This window comes from Pan troglodytes, chromosome 1 (genome assembly GCF_028858775.2).
Source record: "Pan troglodytes isolate AG18354 chromosome 1, NHGRI_mPanTro3-v2.0_pri, whole genome shotgun sequence".
Classification (NCBI taxonomy): domain Eukaryota; kingdom Metazoa; phylum Chordata; class Mammalia; order Primates; family Hominidae; genus Pan; species Pan troglodytes.
This window is the reverse complement of record NC_072398.2, coordinates 162,838,747-162,861,786: the sequence shown is the minus strand read 5'-3', so window position 1 is coordinate 162,861,786 and position 23,040 is coordinate 162,838,747. Positions and strand designations below refer to the sequence as shown.

Here is a 23,040-nt window from a genome sequence, read left to right as displayed (position 1 = left end):
TCCCGATGGATGGGTCAGTCAGGCACCAACACATTTGCTATGAATAATTTACAAAATAGGAGCCAGGTGCAGTGGCTCAGGCCTGCAATCTCAGCTACTCGAGAAGCAGAGGTAGGAGGACTGCTTGAGGCCAGGAGTTTAAGATCAGCCTTGGCAACAGAGCGAGACCCTGACTCTAAAAAAAAATTTGTTTTAATTACCTGCGTGCAGTAACTCACACTTGTAACCTCAGCTACTCAGGAGGCTGAGGCAGGAGGATCACTGGAGCACAGGAATTCTAGGCTGCAGTGAGCTATGATTGCACCACTCACACCAGCCTGGGTGACAGAGTGAGACTTTGACTCTAAAAAAATAAAAAAATAAACTACAAAGCATCTACGTCACGTGAAAGCAAATAAGACCTGCTTATATCTATCCATAGATTGGGGAAGGAGCCATATCTAACACATCTAGGAACAATGAGGGGCTTTATTCTCCAGGAAAAAAGAAGTGCCAGAAACGTGCTGTGCATTTCCTTCTGCCCTCAGGGTTGTCCCAAGTGTTCTGAACCCATTATCAGTGGACAGTGTTCTGCTTAAATGGAATAATTTGAACTTTTCTAAACTAGCAGGAGAAAAAAAATTTCTCTAAGTTAAACCTCGAAAACTCTGCTACCTGCCATAAGACAAGTGAATGTATAAACAACAAAGGGAAAATGGAAAACGCAACCACGCTCAGTCTGACTGTGTGTGGGGGTGCACGTGCGCACACATGTTTGTGGAGAGGGGTGCTGGGGAATAGAAAGTTAAACTTGTGTCAGTGATTTTTATATTGTGCACATATCATATGATATGTTTGCTGGAACTGAAGTTTTTCTAATTTAAAGCATAGAATTAAGTAACTAAATGCTGTTTTCCATTGAAATGCCATACCATAACTTAGAAGCAGCCTTGGCCCTGCCCTTAGGACTAGTAATCTTATCACTAATTTAAGAACCGCTAGGCATCAATGAATCTGGTGGCCTTAGAACCCCAGAGGTCACTCCCACCCACTGGCCCAGCAGGCTGCTTGGCTGGTTCCCTTCACGTGTGCCACGCAGTATTAGTTTCTCATCGTAGACCCATTTCTCTGTGGCTGCACAGCAAAATCAGTCCTATTATTAAATGCCACCCTGTAAGCTCTCTACCCAGGAGATTCCCTGGCCTTAGAAGCAGGCTCATTGGCTGCTGCAGAGGACTGCTGAAGACATTTGGGGCTGTTTTGGCAAGGGTCTAATCCACAGGACTATGGGTAGAGAAGGCATTAAAGGGGCATCAGTCCAGCCTCCAGCACATCCACATTCATCTGCCCTCAAGCCAGAGCATAGATGCCAGGTAAGGCTGGTGAGAGGCTTTAGCTGGGCTACTTTGGGCCAAGCTGAACCACCACTTGTACAGTGAGCAACTACTCCCAGGCCAATAACTTGTATTCTCACTGCTGCAACATCTAGTCCACTCCTCAGTCAAGCACAAGCAGTCTAAGCTTCACATTTCTCAGTCAAAGCTATTTCTGGATTTGCATATCTGGGCTAGCCATCAGAACTTCAAAGCCAGTTTCATGATCTGCATGTCTGTGTGAGTCATCAAAATTTCAAAGAGTCCTGACCACCCCAGTGGACCCATTAGCTCTCATAACCGTTTACCTAAGGAATCCCTTTCCCTGAGGACTTCTTAGAAATAGATGCTAGAGAGTAATTCTACTCAGGCTTTGAACCAAAGATGTTAATTCTTTAAACTTAAAATATGACTCCAATTAGCAGATCCTAGAATATGCATATGATCCTACAGATCACTTGAAAAAACAGCCAAAATTGCTTTGGCTTCTTTATTTAAATGGATACCTATGTAATAATGCTTATCATGTGCCTGACACAGTTCTAAATACTGTACAAATATTAATGCACTTAATTCTCATAGCAGTCCTCAGACGGAGGCACTATTATCATCACTCCCATTCTGCCGATGAAGAAACTGAGGCACAGAGAGGCTAAGTAACTTGCCCAAGGCCCAAGCTGCTAAATAGTGTGTGGGATTCAAATAAATAGGTGCCAGGATGCAGGCTCTCAACTTTTGGGTTCTGCTGCCTCTTCTTAAATATTCAAGTTTCCAGCAGCCAGTGAGACTGCCAGTGAGGTATGAAGTCCACACGCAGAGCATTACAGCTAAAAATATCCACATACAGCCGGGTGCGGTGGCTCACATCTGTAATCCCGGCACTTTGGGAGGCTGACGGCGGCGGATCACTTGAGGTCAGGAGTTTGAACCAGCCTGGTCAACATGGCAAAACCCTGTCTCTACTAAAATTAAAAAAATTAACCGGGTGTGGTGGCGCATGCCTGTAAGTCCCAGCTACTCAGTAGGCTCAGGCAGAAGAATGGTTTGAACCCGGAAGGCGGAGGTTGCATTAAGTCAAGATCGTGCCCTTGCACTCCAGCCTGGGAGAGGGTCTCAAAAACTAAACAAAACAAAAAACTACACATAAAATAATTTGAATAAATTGTTTAGCATATTTACTTTGCTTTTGTATCTGATAAATTTATAGCATATAAATCAGTGCACTGACAGGAGAGCTTTTATGAGTATTGGCCATATGCACTGTTAGGGGTTTAGCATGCCCTGAATTTCCTTGTACGATGTGAAGCTACTGTGGCATAATTAATTTCTCTACTGTGCTGGATGAGGACCCAGATAATGGGACTCCATGCACCAAAATCTATGTTTCACATGTGATTTTATTGTACCTTGAAGGCCAACTGTTCCCCCTTGGGGAATGGGTGTGTGAACGTGGCAGTAACATAGCACGAGTGGAGATCCCTCCACTTGCCTCCTAATTCCATCACCTCCTACTTCTGCCAAGGTCTTGCTCCATCTGTTAGTCTCCCCTTCTCTTGGCTCCTGCTGCTCAGTGCACAAACATGCTCAAAAGTCTCTTCCCATCTCAGACAAGAAAAAACCCTTCTGAAAATGTGATATGTGTCTTGGGGTGAAAAAGAGTGAGAAAGAAAAAAGAAAAGAATGCTTTAGTTTGCAGTAAACTTCTCTCCCTGGTTATGATGTCAAATTCATCACAGCTCATTAACAATTAGATGACGGTCTATTTCTTCCTAACCTTGTGAAATGAGACCAATCTCTGGCACAGATTTCATCCCAAAGGACTACAGCAATGCATCCATATGTGTGGAGTCACATCCACAGGTGTGTAAGCTGCTGCTTGGTTGTAACTGCCTGGAATGCCTAATGAGGATGAAGAAAGCCACATGCACTGGAGACAGCTTCTTAGGACCGGCAGCATTTTAATGACAATTGTTTGTGTATCTGTGCCCACTTCAATAAAAACGACAACAGCTATTCTCATTCTGAGGATGTATTACAGATTCCGGGAGAGATCTGAGGTACCACTAGAGGTCTTCTAATATTAATAAGGCTTACCTACTTCCATCCTCACCACTACCAATGCAAATTAACACCCCAACTGCCCAAGTGTGAAAGCCAGGGAGCTCCCACACCATGAGTTCATATTTGTTCTCAAGGTCATACACAATGTGTGCTGGAGCCAAGATTCCAAACCATCTGTGTCTACCTCCAAAGCTTATGTTCTTTCCAGAACATTCATGACCTATCCTTTTTTGTAGAATTTTCCCTAGGCCCACACCAACCTCTCTCCTATTCACCTTCAAAGCTAAGTTCAAATGATAACTTTTTGTAACGAAGTCTCTGGTTCACAGCAGAATGAGAAAAACAGAAAAGTGTAGTATTTGTAAAGCCAAATTATTTTCATGCAAAGAACTGTTTAAGAATATGTCTGCCTTACATTTTTGGTGTTAATATGATTGTTATGTTAAAGAACAAAATAGTGTGGCTGGTGCAGTGGCTTACAGCTGTAATCCCAGCACTTTGGGAGGCAGAGGCAGGAGGACCACTTGAGCCCAGGAGCTGGACACCAGCCTGGGCAACACAGAAAGATCTTAACCAAAAGAAAAAATAATAATAAAATGGTGAATGGTAGGTTTCTTCTTCTTCTTCTTTTTTTTTTTTTTTTTTAGGTGGAGTCTTGCTCTGTCACCCAGGCTGGAGTGGAGTGGCGCGATCTCAGCACTGCAACCTCCGCCTCCAGGGTTCAAAGAGATTCTCCTGCCTCAGTTTCCTGAGCAGCTGGGACTACAGGCGCATGCCACCATGCCCAGCTAATTTTGTATGTGTGTGTGTGTGTGTGTTTTTTTTTAAGTAGAGACGGGGTTTCACCACATTAGCCAGGATGGTCTTGATCTCCTGACCTTGTGATCCACCCGCCTTGGACTCCCAAAGTACTGGGATTACAGGCGTGAGCCACCACACCTGGCCTGGTTTTTTTTTTTTTTTTTTTTTTTTTTAAAGAAAGTAAATACCCAGGACAGTATGTGGTATATAGTAAGTGCTCAAAACACCCACCAAAGATTTGCCTGGTGCAGGCAAGGGCAGTTCCTCTGTGCTCTGCATGGCTGGGTCTAGCCTAGCATATCGGCACTGGTGTTCTTCCCCACTGGCATTTAGGAAAACACCCTCAGTTAGAAAACGAGTGTGCCTTGGGATAGCTCAGCTTTGAGGATCCCTTCTGGGAGATGGGGCAGAGTGGCTTTGGTGGACAGGGTTAAGAACCCTGGGTCCAGTTGTCTCTCGGTGCCTGTCAACCCCAGAGGTCATTTATTCCAGGCTTGGAGCAAGCCATTGCCCATGGACCTCCAAAGCACTTCCTGACACTTACTGCCAGGCAGTAACTGCAAGTGGTAGAAGAACACAATAGAACTTATTAGTTTGGGGGTAAAATCTTGGTGTTACAGGCTGAATTGTATCTCCCCCAAACTCTCAAATTCATATATTGAAGTTCTAACCCCTAGAACCTCAGAATGTGACTGTGTTTAGAGATAGGGCCTTCTTAAAGAAGTAATTAAGTTAACAATGAGGTCAATTGGGGATGGGCCCTACTCCAACAGACTGGTGTCCTTGGAAAGAAAAGGAGATTAGAATATAGATATACACAAAGGGAAGACCACGTGAAGACACAGGGAGAAAGTATCTATCTACAAGCCAGACAGAGAGGTCTCGGAAGAAACCCACGTTGGTGATACCTTAATATCAGACTGTGAGAAAACAAGCTTCTGTTGTTTAGGACACCCTGTCTGTAGTATTCGTATAGCAACTGTAGCAAACATTTAGGAAGCCGAAGGTTCTTCCCAAGAAGGTAACTGAGATGTCCCTATCATGGTGGGGTGACAGGAATTCTAAGACTCAGAAAAAATGATTTTAATTGACTGGGCCAGGAAAGGTCAGGTCACTGGCACAGCAATAGCCCTGGGAGAGGCAGGGGGCAGAAGACACCTGATTACAAACAGCTGAGCAAGGGGTGCCAGGCTGGTGACGGTCCATCAGTTGGTTCCCACCTTCACTGGGGAATGGGAAAACGCTTTTAAGACCTGCTTTAGGGTCTGGGTCCAGCCCGTGTGACAAGAACAATCCCATCAGTGCTCACAGACATCAAGAAGCTCAGCTGGCCATGGGCAGATCATCTAATGTACAATCAGGGGCATGGCGTCAATAAAACGGGGCAACCAATGTCAGGGCCTCAGGACTTAATCCAACGCTTTACCGAGGCAACAAAGCCAAAGCCATCTTTCCTATGAAACAAGGGGCAGGAGACCTCAGAAACCTCCAGAAGTAAAACTGACATCACACTGTAGCTAGCTGCCAAGACGCGGAACCAGTGTTGCCGCTTTTGCTCCCCGCAGAGTGGGTGCATTAGACAGAAAATGCTTAGCGTGAACAGAAATAGGAGGGAATGGTGGCAGTGAGGGCATCTTGTGTTCCCTCTGCCACAGTCATCTAGTTGGGAATTCTGTGTCTCACTTCTTTTTTTAAAACATTCTGACAAGAATTTTATAATCAAAAGAACACAAAAATCAAAGCTATTATCAAGAATTGTCTGACTTCATAAGCAGCTCCAACTTCTTATTCCCACCTGAATTGTGGTTGAGTGGGTTTGGACAGTTTTTCATGTGTGCAGGGCTTTGCTGCTGGAGCCCTGGGAGGTGGTATTTTTGCTCTGAGAAGAGGATTCACTTTAGCCTGCTGCAATTCATATCTGCCTGGGAAGACATCCAGAATGATTCACAAATTGGTTATGGCAACAGGTAAAAAGAACAACTGTCATGAAAAGGCAGCAGCAGCAGCAGCAACAGCAACAGCAACAGCAGCAGCAGCAGCAGCAGGGCAGAAAATATAAGTGTTCCTTGAAGGAAAGGTAACTAAAATATCTTTGCTAAATTTAAAAATCTATATGTGCACATGTGCACGTGTGTGTGTGTACACTCAGACACATATATGCATAAAATGATTACACATATAATTCTATGTACATAAAAATAAAATGATTAATGTGAATGAGTTTGCACATTCACTGCCGCTATGGTCCACCAGCCAATAGGAAGGAACCCAGGGGAAGTCCACGAAAGCCTGTGGCTATAAAGAATGTGGCACCACACTCCTGCAGCACCTATCTGCTGGTGAAAACACTCCAGTGTGGAGTTGTCCTGCCACCTTTCAAGAGGTAGATGAGGAAATCTTGTCCCCCAGACCAGGCTAAAGACCCCTTGAGAGCAAGGACTATGTCTCTGTCACTCCTTCGAGCTTCACTTCACTCCATCTCATTCAAGATGGCACAAGGCTAAGTACTAAGGAACTAAGGTATGAGGTATGAGCTAAGTACTGAGGTGCTCAGTGGTTCATTTGTAAAGGGTCACTTTCTGATCCATACTATGAAAGAGAAACAGAAATATATGAGAAAATGCTCTTTGGAAAGTGACCTTGTCTTGAACCTGTGGCCCACTTTGTTCTTCTCTGTCCATTCTATGACCAAAAGAGAGAAGAAAAAGTCTATCGTGAAATGCTCAATGATTCCATTTCCTTCCTACCCACTTCTACTTCCTCCTGACACTTGGCATGTCTCCCTCCAACTCGCATACCAAACAACCTCCATCAAAGATTCTTTCCCTTTTCTTATTGCCTTTGGCATCAGAAACTGCTTGTCTGTGCTCCGTCCAGGATCCATCTAACAAAGGCTGAAGCCCCACACACCTGGGATTCACTCTCTGTAGCAAGATATCTGAATTCCTAGCTCTGAAGCTTCAAAGCAAAGGAGAGAAAGAAATAGGGAGGGAAAGGCCAAAGCCAACTTAAAGACTTCCCATGAGAATGGAAAAGGAGCATGGGAATGCTGGACATGGAGAGGGAATGCCATCCAGAGACTCAGAGAATGTAAAGACACATGTATCCTTCCTTGCAAGAGTTCATCTTTGAGGTTTCCACGTAATATTCCAAACTAGGTCTTTCCAAGGAACTTCGAAATCTTGGCAAACGCTCCGTAATTCCTAGGATACATTGTGTGATCTGGTGGCAGATGAAGAGATGAAAAGTGAAACAAAATAGAGAAGAAAAATAAGCAGAATGCCCAACATGGAAGAGACCCCTTCCAAATGCACAAGGTCACAGCACCATGCAGGAAAGGGAAGGGCCCACAAGCTGCCAGGGGTTCCCGGGGGTGCTGGGAAATCACCGATCATGTTACCAAAGGAGAACTGCTAAATCTTATGACTTTTGTGTTTAGGATCAGCATATGGTCCCCAAATAGTTTGCCCACTAAATTGCCTGAAGAATGTTTTTTCACAGAGGGTCTACTTGGCATTTCACAGGCAGGACATTTCTTTATGACATGAGCCTTTTTTTGCCTATAGAACAACATTTAGTAGCACCCCCTAGAATCTGGACACTAAATGCCAAAGGCATATCCCAGTTATAGTGACAAACCAAAACAACATTTAAAAACATCCCTTTAGCAAAGGATTCAGGGGATACGACCTCTTGTTGAGAATTATTTGCAAGTTTTCCATGAAATTACAGATCAAGCTGTCTTTGATGAAAAACTCTGATGAGGAAGAGTGAAGTGCTTTTCTCAATTGCAACATTTCAAGCCTAGGAGAGTGGCTACTGTGTAGGGTGGGAAGTCCTGATGGGAGCTGCCTAATATCTGGCTCAAATCTCAAGAATCTGTCCAACATGGTGGTCTGTAGTCATCCTGCCTCTGCAGGGTTGGCCACAGCTCTGGGCTCCCACTTGCTGAACAGTGTTAAAGTTGGACACATTCTCACCAGTGTTTGGAAATCCCTTACCTATGACAGATATCACTCTCTGGGCTGCCACTTAGTGGCAAGAAGTGTTCTTCTGCCCCTTCCCTGCTAATAGGAAGAAAGACAACCATGGACTTTCTTTTCTTTTCTTTTCTTTTTTTTTTTTTTTGAGACAGGGCCTCCTCTATCTATCACCCAGGCTAGAGTACAGTGGTACAATCATGGCTTACTGCAGCCTCAAACTCCTTGGGCTCAAGGGATCCTTCTGCCTCAGCCTCCTGAATATCTGGGACTACAGGTGCACACCACCATGCCTGGCTTTTTTTTTTTTTTTTTTTTTTTTTTTGTAGAGATGGGGTTTCACTATGTTGCCTAGGCTGGTCTCAAACTTCTGAGCTCAAGCAATCCTCCAGCCTTGGCCTCCCAAAGTGCTAGGACTATAGGTGTGAGCCATTGCACCCAGGCTAACCACAGAAATTCGTAGTTCAAAAGGACTTTTAGGAGATCACTTACATTTGGGAGCAGTGGTGCACAGAGGGTTAAGTGTTTTGCCAACAGTCACACAGTAAAAACAACCAAAAGAATTTATGTACATAAAATGCTGTAGCACACAGTCAGTACTTGATAATTATTTCCCACCAGTATTATCATTCCATCATCTAGGAAGTCCAGCCATTGCTTTAGGTGGTATTTCTCTGGAAGGCAGAAACTCTACCTACTCACATCAAGGACAAGGCCACATGGTTTCCTTCAGTGTCCGCCACAGGATGACCATGGAATGAAATGAAGATTCTTGTCCACAAGCCCAGCAGTGCTTGCTGCTCGTGTTGTGGAAGTCCACTGCTTGACAGGCTGAATGCTCCCATTTTCCACATGTACAGTAAAAACACCAACTGGTGTTTTTACTAGAAATGGAAAGGAAGAAGGCTGCCTAGCTCACAAGCCTTCTAGCAAAACAGTCAGTCAAACCAAAGTTGGGCAGGGGGTAGGTAAGTAAATATTCTGTATTCTCACCTCAGACCAGAGATGGGCTTGAAACTGATTGTAACATGTCTACTCCAAAGAGGTCAAGGGGTGAGGGAAACTCATGTCCAGCATGCTCTCGCATGGACATGGCAAATACAGGATGAAGACAGACAGTGGCTGAGACCACTCCACGTCCCTTGACCCCCAGCACAGATGACTTCCTCTCCTGCTCCACTTCATCTCATCTTTCAAGTTACTACCCCCCTCCCTTCTCCCCACAAGATCACTGAAGGCTAATCTAGAACTCTTACTTCTAAAGCATTAATTCACTCAACAGTTTAAAAGTATCCTAAAGAACTAGCCCTTGCCCTGAAGGAGTCGATGATCCAGCAGGAGCATAAAGGCACAGATGACTCATCTTCCACCTCTACACAATAAATGTCATGTGGAAAGTAGACTCATGATCCCCTAGGCATATTCCTTAGGACAACAGTTTCAAGAGATACACTGCCTAAAGAAAGGGTGCCAGGGCCAAATGATCTAATAATTCTGGAAAATGCTGTTACCACCCCCCGCTTTGTAAAGACTGACAGTACAAATTAATGTACTAAAGGCATTAACATGTATTGCAGTGAAAAGCCTTATTAGTGCTGATCAACTCAATCATTCTCAAGCATGTTTGACTACCTAAATTTATCAACATTTCATGGAGACAATATTCCATTGAATGTCATTTGCTGGATTCTAATTGGGGTGATTGGGAATAGGTGTTAAAGAAGATGCTGCATTTTGACTGGGCCCAAAAGATGAGTAGAGTTTCATTAGTCCCAGATGGAGGCAGAATGTGCAATCCACTCATGCAACACACACTCACTGAGTACTTCCTAAAGGTGAGGCCAACCCTTGGCTCTGGGGGGCTGCTACCCTGGTTTCCACTGCAAGGTAGAGTGAAAGGCACTAGAGCACTGATTTGAGAAAGGGCTTCCTATGTTTGGGGAATAGCAAGTGCATGGCTAGAGTAAAGCAGGTGTAAAAAGAGAAAGAATGAGGAATAAGGCTGAACCAAACAGAAAAAGCATCTATTAGACCAGTTGTTTATCAGGCCACCTGTTACCTGTTAACAGCACTGGCCTAGACAGTGTTAATCATTTCTGTCTGCTGTGGCTAGTGAAGAAACCCTGAGCAAGATCTTCCCTTCTCTAGGCCTCAGTTTCTTTATCTATAAAATGACTGGATTCTCTAAGGCTACTTGCAGCATCCATGTCTCAGTGTTCTGTGATTATAAGATATAAAAAGGCAGCACATACCAGCACTAAAGGACAGGAAGATTCTGGGGACAGGAGAATAGCTATTGGTTTAGACATACATCGAAAAATCACCTTGAAGAAAAATGAGCAGAAGAAAAATGAAGCCTATTCCATCTTCAGCTCTCAGGGCCCAGACTCCCTCCACCTGATATCTTAGGATTCTGCTTCTCAAATGGGAAGAATAAACATGGCATAGTTTCCAACAGTCAATTGTGCTCAAAAATGTAAAGAAGAAAATTTGACTCTTGTTCTAAAATCAAGACATATTTTAGACTAGCATGCAATATTCTCAATGTATTTTAGAGATTTAAAAATGAGGACTTAAAGAAAGATCTGGCTTGTGTGGGCTTTTTGTCTTATGGCTGAGTCCCCTGGGTGCTCATTCACCGTCTCCCAGTGTGAGGAGTATACTTGGAGGGAAAGTTTCACTGGGCATCTCAGAGCTTTAGCCATCTAAATCTTGTAAAGACAGAAGCCTATTTATCCTGACTTAAGCTGTTCTAAAGAGACAGGAACTCACCATTGGACTGGTCTTCTCCATAGTTTTTATGGGATGGTGCATACAAGAACATCAGAGCAAAGACATACAGATTCCACATCCCATAGATGCCCGTGAAAAAGGCACTGTTCACTTGGACTGTGACGCCGCCCCATTTCCAATGGCCTTCCGTTACCTGTGGAGAAAGGATGGTGATATTCAATTGAAACAGAGAAGAAACAGAAGAAACATAACACCAATAAAGGAACCAACCAACATGAAAACCAAGTCTCTTCTACATGTGGGAAACGTGAAGGGCCATGTAAGACTCCATCTTTTAATCTGAATCATTTCGGTGTAAATTAAGGTCAACTGAAGGTTCTCTAGCTTTCTGTCAGGCACAGTCAGTGGTCCTTACCTTGGCTACAGATTAGTATCACCTGGGGAGTGTCTCTTCCTAAAAACAGCAATTCATTGCTATCCCTAAGTTAAATAAACTGTGTTTGAGCCCATCACTTATTCACAATTATAATTCCTCCTCTGCTGTCTGTCTTCCCAGCTAGATGTCAATTCCCTGCAGGCAGAGACCAGTTCTCTGCTGCCATGTCTTTAAGGCCTGATGCACCATAGATTAATTCAAATCCAGTGTCTACCACTCACTTGGCTTAATGTAAGACAAGATGAAGACTCCAGACTTCAGAACTTCAGTGTCCGTAAGTGTAACATAAAAGCTTGCAGGTTATCGAAGAGAATTAATTAAAAATATTTCTAGAACCTGCCTGGCAGGTACTCAGTAAATATTAGTTATTTCTATAACATCCCTCGAAGTAAGCCACTCATGAAGATAATTATGAAGCTTTCATATGCTTCAAAATTCTGCAAGAGATGTTTTGAAGCTGCTTTTGTCTGTGTTAATGATTTGGTAATTGTCTTAAGGGCTGCCTAAAGATATATGGATTACACTAAGAACTGTCAACAGAGCTGCTGAGCTAAGTGACTAATTTGTGCCAGCTCTGAGACAAATGAAATGATTTTGACCACTTCTGCTTACTACGGGACACTTAAAATGGAAATAGAAGAAAGTATTGGGTAAATGTTCCTTTGACAGCTGAATGAGGCTGCGTTGTATAAACTTTCTCTAGGAATCACTTTTAAATTGTAAGATGGCAGGCTAGATTGAAATGTTAAGAACTTTAACAAGCAGGTGGATTTCATTGCCTGTTTATGATACAGTGGGTCTGTGTTCATTATCTTCTGTATAATCCATAACCCACTTGGGGCCCTAGGCCAAATTAAGGTCTAAGTATAGGTATTTTCTTCTGAAAGACCAGGAGTGTCAGTTAACCACATTAACCAATTATAGACTTAGCAGTTTTAGTTTGGCCTTGGTGATACATAATTCTTCACTTTTTGTGACTCATAAACAAACCACTATTATGAACTCTTATTTATTTTGGAAAATAATGCATTTTATATACAATGCCCAGAAGTGTTTTCTGGCAAAGATGGATTTCATAACCATTACTAATTTTAGGACAATGTACCAGCATTCAAGCTACTTAGGACTTCTTAGAAATGTCTCCAAATGTCGCTCTTCTTTAAGTGCAGAATATACTAACTTTATAAAAACTATATTACTTAGAGCATCTTATGATGATTTTTATTGCATATAATGGAAAGGAAAAGAAAGCATTAAGATAGTTTCCAGAAATACAGGTACCTGCTGTCATAACACAGAGAACTCTTCTGTATGTGATTAAGGAGGGGAGGCTAGGCTGTCACCCATCCTAGCTGCAAGAGAGAATATGGCAATATGGCAGCTCTTCTACTCTGTTAAGGCAGTGGACTCTTCAGCTCAGGGAAGGGCCAGTAAGAGACCCTATTCCTGCGACAGAAGTTGGAAATACTCAATATTGACAATTTTAGTGACATTGATTCTTGCTAGGATTGACATGACTGACCCATCTAAGGAAACACCAACCTATGTGCCTTGCACACAGTGGTGCTCGATAGACATATGTTGAATGAACAGAGGTAAAGTACAGGCATGTGTAGGGACTCCAGGACAAGTACATGGAGGTAGAAAGTGGAGATGGAAAGAACCACTCTTAAGAGTACTTGATTGAAAAGTAAAGACAAAGTATTGCAGTCCACAAGTCATAATAATTGAATTTAAAAGTGAGAGGAGATGCCAATGTGTGACAAGTGTTATTCATTTAAAACATTGCTTTCTGTTATACTTATTTAAAATAAGTGGTTAACACAAATATTAGCAAAGCTAAGATTCTTTTGTATTCATAACAAGGATAAGCATATTTATTCAATGCTAATGATGTGCCAGATACAATACTAAACCCTTTTACATGAAATGCATTATTTAATCTTATTAATGACGCTGTGAGGTAGGTAGGTAATATTTCCATTCAACACATGGGTAAACTGTGGCACAGAAAGATGGAGTATCTTGCCCAAGATTGCTCAGCCAGAAAGCCATGGCTCTGACTCCAAAAGAAGGTATTCTTAACCATTATACAACACAAGGGTAGGAATGCTATCTTAAACAGGGGTTGATCTCTGAAGGTAGCACATGCTCTGAAGGTAGCACATGAGGCAACGACTATGTAAGGTCAAATTTCCTTTTGAAATTCACTTCATTGCCCGTAATGTACATTACAAATACAACATACATGCACACGTTTGTCTATTCAAATCTGTATAGTATGCACTATATATCCTGGACATAGTAACATATGGTATAAACTGGATATATAAACAAAATAAAAACTTACAGTAGAACCACTGGAATGAGATGCCCATAGTATGAGAGGCACACACCAAGCCTGACAGGAAATATCAGACTCATGCTCCCGTCTCGTACTTGCTCTGGGACACATGCACATTGTTTAGAGTGGAGTTGCAGAATTACACACCCTACTGAATGTGCAATCTGTAAATGTGGTGTTTCCTGCTGTGGGCAAAGAGTTGAACTGCAGAAATAAACGGCATAGATAGTGTAACTCTGCTCTTTGGTGGCTGGCTTGTTTTTCCCTCTCCTCTCCCAATTATTCATGCCTAAGACATCCTCAGCTCTGAGCACATTCCCACCAATATGTACCACAATGAGCAGCCTCAACAGAGCAGGCCTTGTAAATCCAAAATCTTACTAATGCCAAGGCGGAGGTAACAGTCTCCCCCCTTTTAACTTTGAGAGAAAAATCAGGTAGCCCCAGCCCCCCTCCGCCAAACCCTCCCCCCCGCAAAATCCCCAAATCTCACCCTCTGCATAAGTCTTATTTCTAAAAGTCCCTGTTTTTCCTGATTTTACATTTGAACAATTTACTTTTGTGTGAAACCACCCAATTATACCCCTGGAGCCAAGTGAAGGTCAAATCTCTTTACACCCAGTAGTCTTGACAACCAACATTCCACTTAACAACAAGATTTCCAAATCCCAGACACAGGCTCTCTTACCGGAAACATTTCCTCTGTAAGTAACAGAATGAAGTGATCACACACACACAAAAGAGCTGGGGACAGGCTCTCTGGGAGTTTGCTGCATGTGGCTTGACCTGAATGTCAGGCACCTGGGGGTCCCCTTAATGAAGGTCGGTGACCTTCTCCCCTGCACTGCACTTCTGTTCCCTACTGCCGCCACCTCTAAATGGAACGCCTCTTTCTTTTCCAGAGGGAAGGGGCTGAAATACCAGACTGCGATGTACCATCTCTTGGTTGCTATGACTGAGGCCATTAAAATGGCAGGCATTAAAAGACTGCACCTCAGTACCCAGCTACAAAGCCTCAAGGTCACTGCATTCCACAGCTTCCCGTCGCCTTTCATTCCTGGCCTCAGAGCTTCAATATCCTGGCGAGATCCCCTCGCATTATATTTCATGAGGCTTAAATGCAAGCTCTCCCACAGCAAGCCCGAGAGTATAATGGGGGTTTTAATACATTCCTTTTACCTAAGGCTGGGATCCATTTCAAAAAGTTACCCAATAGGTTTCCTTTCAGGTGAGCTCATTGCTCTGACATTCCAAAATGACATTAAAAAATAAATCCTCTGATGACTATATTAATACAGTACCTGGGACACTGAGAGTTATGCCGGAAAACGTCTTAGATGTCTATAAATAAATCTTAGAAAAAAAACCCAGCAGGAGGAATGTGAGGAGCTAATGGAATTCAAAAGGCCTCATTGCTACCCCCTTAGAGTTGAAATCCACTCCGGGCCGACTGTCGCAGCAGATATAAAAAGCCAGCCACAGGCTGAAGCTGTATTAGAAAATACTGAGGCAATAGAATATTAATCTTTTTCTCCAAAGAAAAGCCACGGACTATGCTCCTTGGAAGATGGCTTCCTTTGCTATAAGAAGTACACTAATTAAACATGTACAAGGTTAAATCCTGGCAACATGCAGCTGCTTCAGGGATCAGTCCTTCTTGACTTCAGGTGGGAGGCATTCCCTGCAGAGGCAAGATATACACGAGGCAGTGTGGGGAGAATGACGTCAGCCTCCCAAACTGGCACAAGGACCTGTATGTGGCCTTAGGATCAAAAGCGTCCTTCTTTCTGCTTTTCTGAAAACATATCTTGAAATTGCCTTTTATGCCTCAACCCATCTTCCTTGAGATTTTGTTTCTCCAAGGAAGTGCTCTGTGCCCTCTCAGCCTTGCAGGTCTGGCTGTGTCAAGTGCCACTGTGCACTACTGAGGGACTGGAGGAACTGAAAAGCATTTTGGTCATAGGAGGGAATAGCCACGGGAGAAGTCAGGCCTCAGACACTCTTGTTTGAATATGGACGTTTGAGCCTTAGCTGGTAGAATAAAAAACTCTTTCAGAGTTTGAAATCGTTTTACTGCAAATGGAGTGGAAAGCGAAGTTTCCAAGGTTTTATAAACAACCTGATACAAACACAGCAGTGTTATGGGTCAAAGCAGATGTGGTGAACAGAACTTACAAAGACATATATGTATATCAGTTTATTTTTTCCATGTTCATTTCAACCTCAGCAGAGCTAGCAACACTAACACTCCCCAGTGGCAGAGCCAACAACAGGGCTCTAGAGGCTCCAAACTTGGGGCCCCCTTGGGTGTCCTTGGATAGAATTCAAGGGGTCCATAAACTAGAATAGAAAAAATTATATCTTTATTTTCACTAGTCTCTAGCTGAAAGATAATGTTTACTTCAATTATGGATGTAGAAAAATCCCTGTAGTGTTAGTACTACTGTGATTTTCTCAATAGAAATCATGATATTTTCACATCAATTACAGTTGTAGATATAAATCTGTAATATACCTGTAGCATCTGTTTCACTGTAAATATATATTACATATAATATATAGAGATGATTCCCCTTGAAATTCAAAGTATTTTATTTTACTTATTTGAAACCATTCTAAGAGGAGACTCGTAGCCTTCTTTAGGTTGCTAAAGGGGTCCATATACAAAAATGGTTAGGAGTCCCTGTACTAGGGAAACTTCTCAGCAGAATGGAGCAAGTCGTGTCTTAAGACACTATCTGCACTGCTGAAATCCTCCATTCTGGCTAAATGACAAAGCACTGGCAAAAGAGTCAGAAGGACTGGGTTCTGATCTCTAACTTATTGCATGTCCTTTGGCAAGAAAGATATTCAACCTTCTTGCTATTCATAAGAACACAGCTACTCATGCTTACGATGTGCCAGGTGCTCTGCTAACTACATTTGGTTGCCACAATGATGTTTCAGTCAACAACAGACCACATGTATGACAGTGGTCCTGTAAGATTATAATACCATATTTTTACTGTATTTTTCTATGTTTAGATATGTTTGAAATACACAAATACTTACCATTGTGTTACAATTGCCTACAGTAGTCAGTAGAGGAACATGCTGTACAGGTTTGCAGCCTAGGAGCAATAGGTTACACCATATGGCCTAGGTATGTAGTAAGCTATACCATCTAGGTTTGTGTAAGTACACTCTATGATGTTCCCTTAATGAGGAACTCACATAATGATGCGTTTCTCAGAATGCATCCCTCTTTGTAAATATTACTTCCTGTAATCATTACAGCAACCTTCTGTGGGTCTATTGTAATATTTATTTTGCAGATAAGAAAATTAAACCTTAGAACTGTTAAGTAATCCATCCACAGTCCTATCCAGCTAGGAAGCAACATAAATGAAAACTTTCTCCAAAGCTATTAGATATCATAGTCTAGCAAGCTAGGATAACAATTCCTGCCCTACTTACCTCGTAGGATTTTTGTGATGCTCAAATGAATAATAGATACATTAGATTTCAACAGTACTTCCCACCCTTCAAAACAAGTTATGAATATTTTAAAATGATTGTTATTGAGATTTTCAAGTATAGCAAAATGTTGAGTTTTGGAAATAACCAGTGAAAAGACAAGATGCTATCAAAGAGACTTTTGAATTAAATTTCATATTTAAGTGGCAATATAATTATTACAAGGAATAGCTGATGGACTGTATAAGGATCTATGTTAATGCTAGATAAAAATGGAATCAAATTTATGCTTGTTAGTGTTGTGCTACACGGCTTGATAAGTTTTTCTCATAAGTAAATAAAATATGTGCCCTTCAATCTGGCTGTAGGCTTTTAATTTATTTGGAAACTTTTATCTCCTACAAGGTTTTACGGAAAGAGAAAATTTAGTCCATTTGGCCAGGTGATATCAAGACCCAGAAAAATATGGCTTGACCAGCTGTCCAGAATTATGGCCTCTCTCCTCCTTTCCTCAATGGCTCTATTGAATTTCTGTGCAGGGTAGAGGGACCTCTGCAGAGACATTCTCACCTTGACATCTCAGGGTCCACTTACCTGACTAACGATGAAGAAGATGACAGTCATGGCAGCGCAGGCCAAGGTGATAAGCATGAGGAACTTGAACCTAAAAATTAGTCCCTATTAGAAAAGAAAGAGTAGTTTAATACTCACTCCATCAGCTACCAATCCTTTTCTCACTATGTAAATCTATAAAAAGCTTAATTTTAAAGAAATCTGTAAAACCAAATCCTAAGAATGACAGTAAAATCGTTTCCCATAGTAATATTTCTTCTGCAGAGGTGAGTGTGGCTGAAAATTTCTTGGGCCAAGTATTTCCTATGTTCTTATCACTCATAAAGCAGCGATACGAGAGCCTGGGAAATTATATTCACAACACGTCGTGAGGCTGCTAATTTCCCTGCTAAGCTGGTTATGCTTCTCTGCAAGGGTTCAAAGTTACCAAATCCAAGTTTTCTGTGGTTGTAATAAAATTCTGCTCCAGTGAACAAAAAGAAATGTGCATATTAATCAACATGAAGTGGATTTGGTTGAATTTTCTCATGTCACTCCAGCTCTGGAGACAGGCAAGCCTTAGAAAGTGCCTGTGGTTTCCTAAGAGCAGGATTTAAGAGAACCTGTGTTTCAGGGAGGGAGGCCTATTATTCAGGGGCTCTTCTGTGCAGATCTACTGCATATAAAAACTCTGAGGTTCTGTAGTTTCTGCTTCTCTTTTCATACAGGAATTAGGCTTGTTTCTCCAAGGACAGCCACTTAGGCATGAACCCAGGGGATCCCTGATAAATCAAGGATGTGTTGCTTGCATTGGGGATTTGAGGATGTTAAGTGTTTCTCTTGAATGAGGAACATAATCTATAAACAGAGATTACTGAACTCTGTCTGAGCATCTGCTGGATATTTTAGGGGAATATGGCCTGTTAAGAGTCTGGAAATCAGATCACGTGGGCTAAACCCTGTTTAATTACAGGACAGGGTTGATTCTGGGACAGAACTTTGACTAAAGCCTCATCCCAACAAAATCCCAATTCTGCCATAGTCCAATCTCCCAGCTAGTATGTAACCTACATTCCATCACCAAGCTGAAGAACCGGCTGAACAAGTTTACTCATTACTGAAAATGGAAACACATTTGTACCACAGAAAACACCAAGATTTAGGCCAGCTAGATGCTTCTCAGAGTAAGATTTGGCCTCTAATTTTGCCCAGAGATCCTACATGAGAATCTCTCAATTTGTATTTCAAAGTAAAGGCTTTCTATCTCCAGGGTGTGTGTGTTTACACATCAAGTGGAAAGATCAAGCAAGCACCAGTTCCAGAACGAGCCAAGAAATCTGCCCACCTCATAGTGTAGCCGCCGGACTTTGCTCATAGCTGGCAGGCTGGACTGCTTCCCACTGATGTTCCGAAACACCTGAAATACCATGAAGCATAGAAACAGGAAGTAGAGGCAGAGGCAGATTCCAGCCACGATGATGAAGGCCATCTGGTAGTGTCCAGTAAAGGAAACAACGGGCTAGTCAAGGCCAAGTTGAGCGGGTCCAGGCCCTTCTCCCCAGGTCTGTTGGCAATACTTGTTTTGTCTCCAAATATGTAGAAAATTTTCAAGGGGATAAAATATTAAAACCTGATATTCTAATGCCAATGATAGGTTTCTTGACACATTAGTACCACAGAGGGAGGTGTTCAATATTGCTTTCTAAACCAAGTAAGAAAAGAAATGGTGTCTTGCTTGTTAGAAATGAAGAATCTAGGCCCTATCCTAGACCTAATGAATCAGAATCTACCTTTTAACCAGGTCCCCAGGAGATCTGTATACACAATAAATTTGAGAAGCACTAATAAAGCATATATTCGTCACTATGGATCAGATGAAAAACCACAGTAAAATCACCAGAAGAGTTCAAATGTAGATCCCCAGGTCCCTCCCTAGATATATGGAATCAGATATTCCAGGGCTAGGACATCAAGTATGACTATGTTTGGGAACCACTGGGCTAGTCCTTGGAGTTTTATAAGAATGCGATTGAGATACTCTGGCATAATTGAAGAGGAGATACGTGGGGGCTCAGTGCAGGGGACCTGGGCATGGGCTTGAAAGTCTTAAAGTGAAACCAGGGATGAGGGACTATTTGCAATCTTCTGTCACCACAGAAAATCTTGTCCAACAGAATGGGGATTCAAGGACACATGGCACAGGTGGGAGTCTGGGTTGCTGCCAGTATACTTGAGACCCACTAGGGAGACTGACCTGCCAATTAGAGCCAGTCTGAGAACCACCAAGTCTTAGGATAGCGTGAGCTGCCTTGGAAGGCAGATGACCTGATTCCAACCCCTTTCTGCTACAACTTTGCCCAAATTGCCTCTTTTTTTTGAGACAGAGTTTTGCTTTTGTTGCCCAGGCTGGAGTGTGATGGCACAATCTTGGCTCACCGCAACCTCCTCCTCCCAGGTTCAAGCGATTCTCCTGCCTCAGCCTCCCGAGTAGCTGGGATTACAGGGATGAGCCACCACACCTGGCCCAAATTGTCTATTTTTAAAAGCATTTAATAGTATGAACTTGGCGTGCATATTTCATTAAATAATATAATATCTAATGCAGTTTCTCCTTCTTTCCTATAATGAACATCATCCTGGAATGAAGGGAATATAGTTATTTTCTGCAGGACTTGAAATTTTACTCACTCCATCCTATCTACAAAATTTAAAAAGTTGAACTAGATTTAACATTAGAAACATTCTTCTTGTTGTGCAGCTAACATTTGGTGGGGGCATAACAGAGGAAGGGTAGAGCTTCTCTCTCATCTTTGAGGAAATGATACTACTGATTTAGTTTGCTCACAATGTTCTTGTGACACTGAGAAACCAATATAAACATCATGGCAAGACAAAGGATATTCCCTAGCACGTGGCAAGATATGAGCCATCAAGGAAGAATACAACCCAAGCCTTTCTCTCCACTCCAGAGCAGAGTCTTTTTCTCCCAAGAGCATTTCACATACTATTCCGGAAGATAAAATATTTAAATCCAGCATCCTAAAAGGGATAAGCTAAGACTGTCACTTCTGCTTCATGAAGATGACTTAGAGTTTATGCCAACCAACCAGAAGCCTTGGCGACTCCTCTGGAACTAATCACCTTAGCCTTATCTCCACTTGGTCTCAGGAATAAATAGCAGCAGTGTGATTTGCCAGCACACCAAGGTCACTTAAGAAGTCTCACACATAGGCGGTTTCAGAAACAGGCTCTTCCACAGGGGCCCAGAGATGAACCTCCATGGCTCCAGGGAAAAGCTAGTCATGCTTCAGTCTGCAGGAAACAGTGTATAACAGATAATTCAGACAGGCTGCAGTAAGCCTAGCAACTCGGATCCCTCTGCTGTGAGGATAGGCTGTGACCTTCTCATTTTGCCTGCTCTCACCCAGGCTTGAAAGCAAGCAGTAATTCTTCTTATTATTAGCCTTAATTGTGCTGTTATGATTGGCCTGAGAATCAAAGCCCGGCTGAGTACATATGGGGAGCATCAGCAGAGCCTTAGCAAATGATCTTGGGGACTGGGTGGCCAGGGGAAGAAATAAAACCCTGAGCCCATCAAGGAAGGATACGGCCAGCTCTGTTCCAATGTCTGTAGTCCAGATACTGTAGAAGGGATTCGTGAGTTGTACCCCTCTACAAAGAAAATGAGATGGAAAGGCAAGACACAATTAATACAAAGGCAACGGGAACTTTCCTTTTCACATATTCTTAGCTTTTCAGCTGCAGGGGTGAGGGCTGTATTTAGGCTAAAAAACATTACAGAGATCCTAAAGAGAAATGAAGCTTGTAGAATACATCGGCCCAAATATTTTTCAACTGTAAAGAGCTGTGCCTTTGATTTGATCCCAGACCTTGTCTGAGGATGTGACCACGTCCAGTGCTTCCAAACCAAAGGTTCCCGACCACCATTCTCCTTTTCAAACACTCCTCCTAAAATGACAGGAGTGGGCGTGGTGATGCACAGTTTGGCTCAGTGTCCCACAAACACTTGCTCACCTCTCACACATGTCAAATATGAAGAGGCAGAAGGAGCCAACGGCAATGGGTCCGACTTGCTTCCAATACCCTGCAATGTGGTTCCGCTCGTGCTGATCCTGAGGAAAACCAAATTGAGAAGGGAGATAGAGGGGAGAGGAAGACCAAGCAATTCTATGGGGGAGTCAGCATTCGAAGGACACTTGCTGACCACCTATTGTTTATCAAGCACTATGCTAGACTCTAGGTATGAGAACAAAGAAGATGAAAATCTCTTCTTCAGGAGCTCACCTCTGTGGGGGAGTCTGGCACATACGTAGAACATGACAAAGCCCAGCCATAAGGGCTCTGAGAGTAATAAGAACAGGATGCCATGGGAACACAAAGAAAGGCCTCGGCTCCCAGGCAGGGGACATTTTGTGGTCCACAAAATAACTCATTCTGAATTAAATTTCTACGTGACTTGTAACTTGTGTTTATAAAAGTGACTGATCCTCAGAAGACAAAGTAAAGACATTAAAGCATTTAAATATGTAAAGTGTGTCTCTTACAGTGAGGAAAATAGGCATATTTTCTCCCCATCCTTATTAAAACCAGGAATGAGTCCCCTTGATAAACAAAGACACCAAGAGAAAGAAAAGGAAGGAATGTAGAATGAGAAAAAAGGGAAAGCAAAGATAATCTTAGCCTCCAGGCGGGACCCCAGGTAGGTCAGTCCACACCAGCTCCCTGTGGACAATCCTTGGCTGGCTTCCTGGTGCTGGACCAAGTTCCATCCACTCCCCCGCCCTGCTGCTGAGAGGCCTCATTCTCAGCGCATCTCTGCTGGAGGATGCCTCACGGAGAAAACCCCTTAATGTAGACAGTTTAGCAGTAGGAAGAAGTATCTCTCTCTCTGCTCTCACACTGCTCTCCTGGAAGGGCAGCAGGACTTCAGAGGTCTGGTTTTCATGATTGAGCCATAATGGAATTTAAAAACAGTCCACTCTGCTGTGAAGCCCATGTGCCTGACGTGAAGACCAAGTTCCAGCTGGCATATCATCTTAGCCACAATGTGATGATGACACCATTCTTATTTTTAACCATGGTACCTTCAATCCCTCTTGAAATATGATTTGGTGTCTGTGCAAACTGAGGAGACCGGGAAGGTCTGTATTTCAGAGTAATAGGGGTTACTAGGCCACCTAGACACATTGCCAGCTGGAAAGAGCCAGGCCCACATTCTCTGGTGGTTAACCTGTATTCCTGGGGACAGGACAAGCAGGGCAGAAGCCAGCAGACAAGAAACTCAAACTCAAGGGCAAGAAATAA

At 42.8% G+C, this 23,040-nt stretch overlaps 1 protein-coding gene across 5 annotated transcripts in view; it reads right to left on the bottom strand.

The window, feature by feature from the left end:
• The window catches only part of WLS (Wnt ligand secretion mediator), a 134,353-nt gene that overhangs the window by 28,314 nt on the left and 82,999 nt on the right, over positions 1–23,040 (bottom strand). For 4 of the 5 annotated variants that reach the window (XM_063800556.1, XM_063800558.1, XM_016920590.4 and 1 more), the window contains exons 7-11: positions 21,751–21,848; positions 21,324–21,387; positions 19,061–19,204; positions 17,758–17,841; positions 10,967–11,120 (exon numbers count right to left, since the gene is read on the bottom strand). In XM_063800556.1, coding sequence (XP_063656626.1) covers positions 10,967–11,120; positions 17,758–17,841; positions 19,061–19,204; positions 21,324–21,387; positions 21,751–21,848 — 544 coding nt within the window. Of the gene's footprint in view, positions 1–200; positions 344–10,966; positions 11,121–17,757; positions 17,842–19,060; positions 19,205–21,323; positions 21,388–21,750; positions 21,849–23,040 lie in introns of all 5 variants that reach the window. The other variant, XM_054684180.2, reaches the window with a different exon arrangement.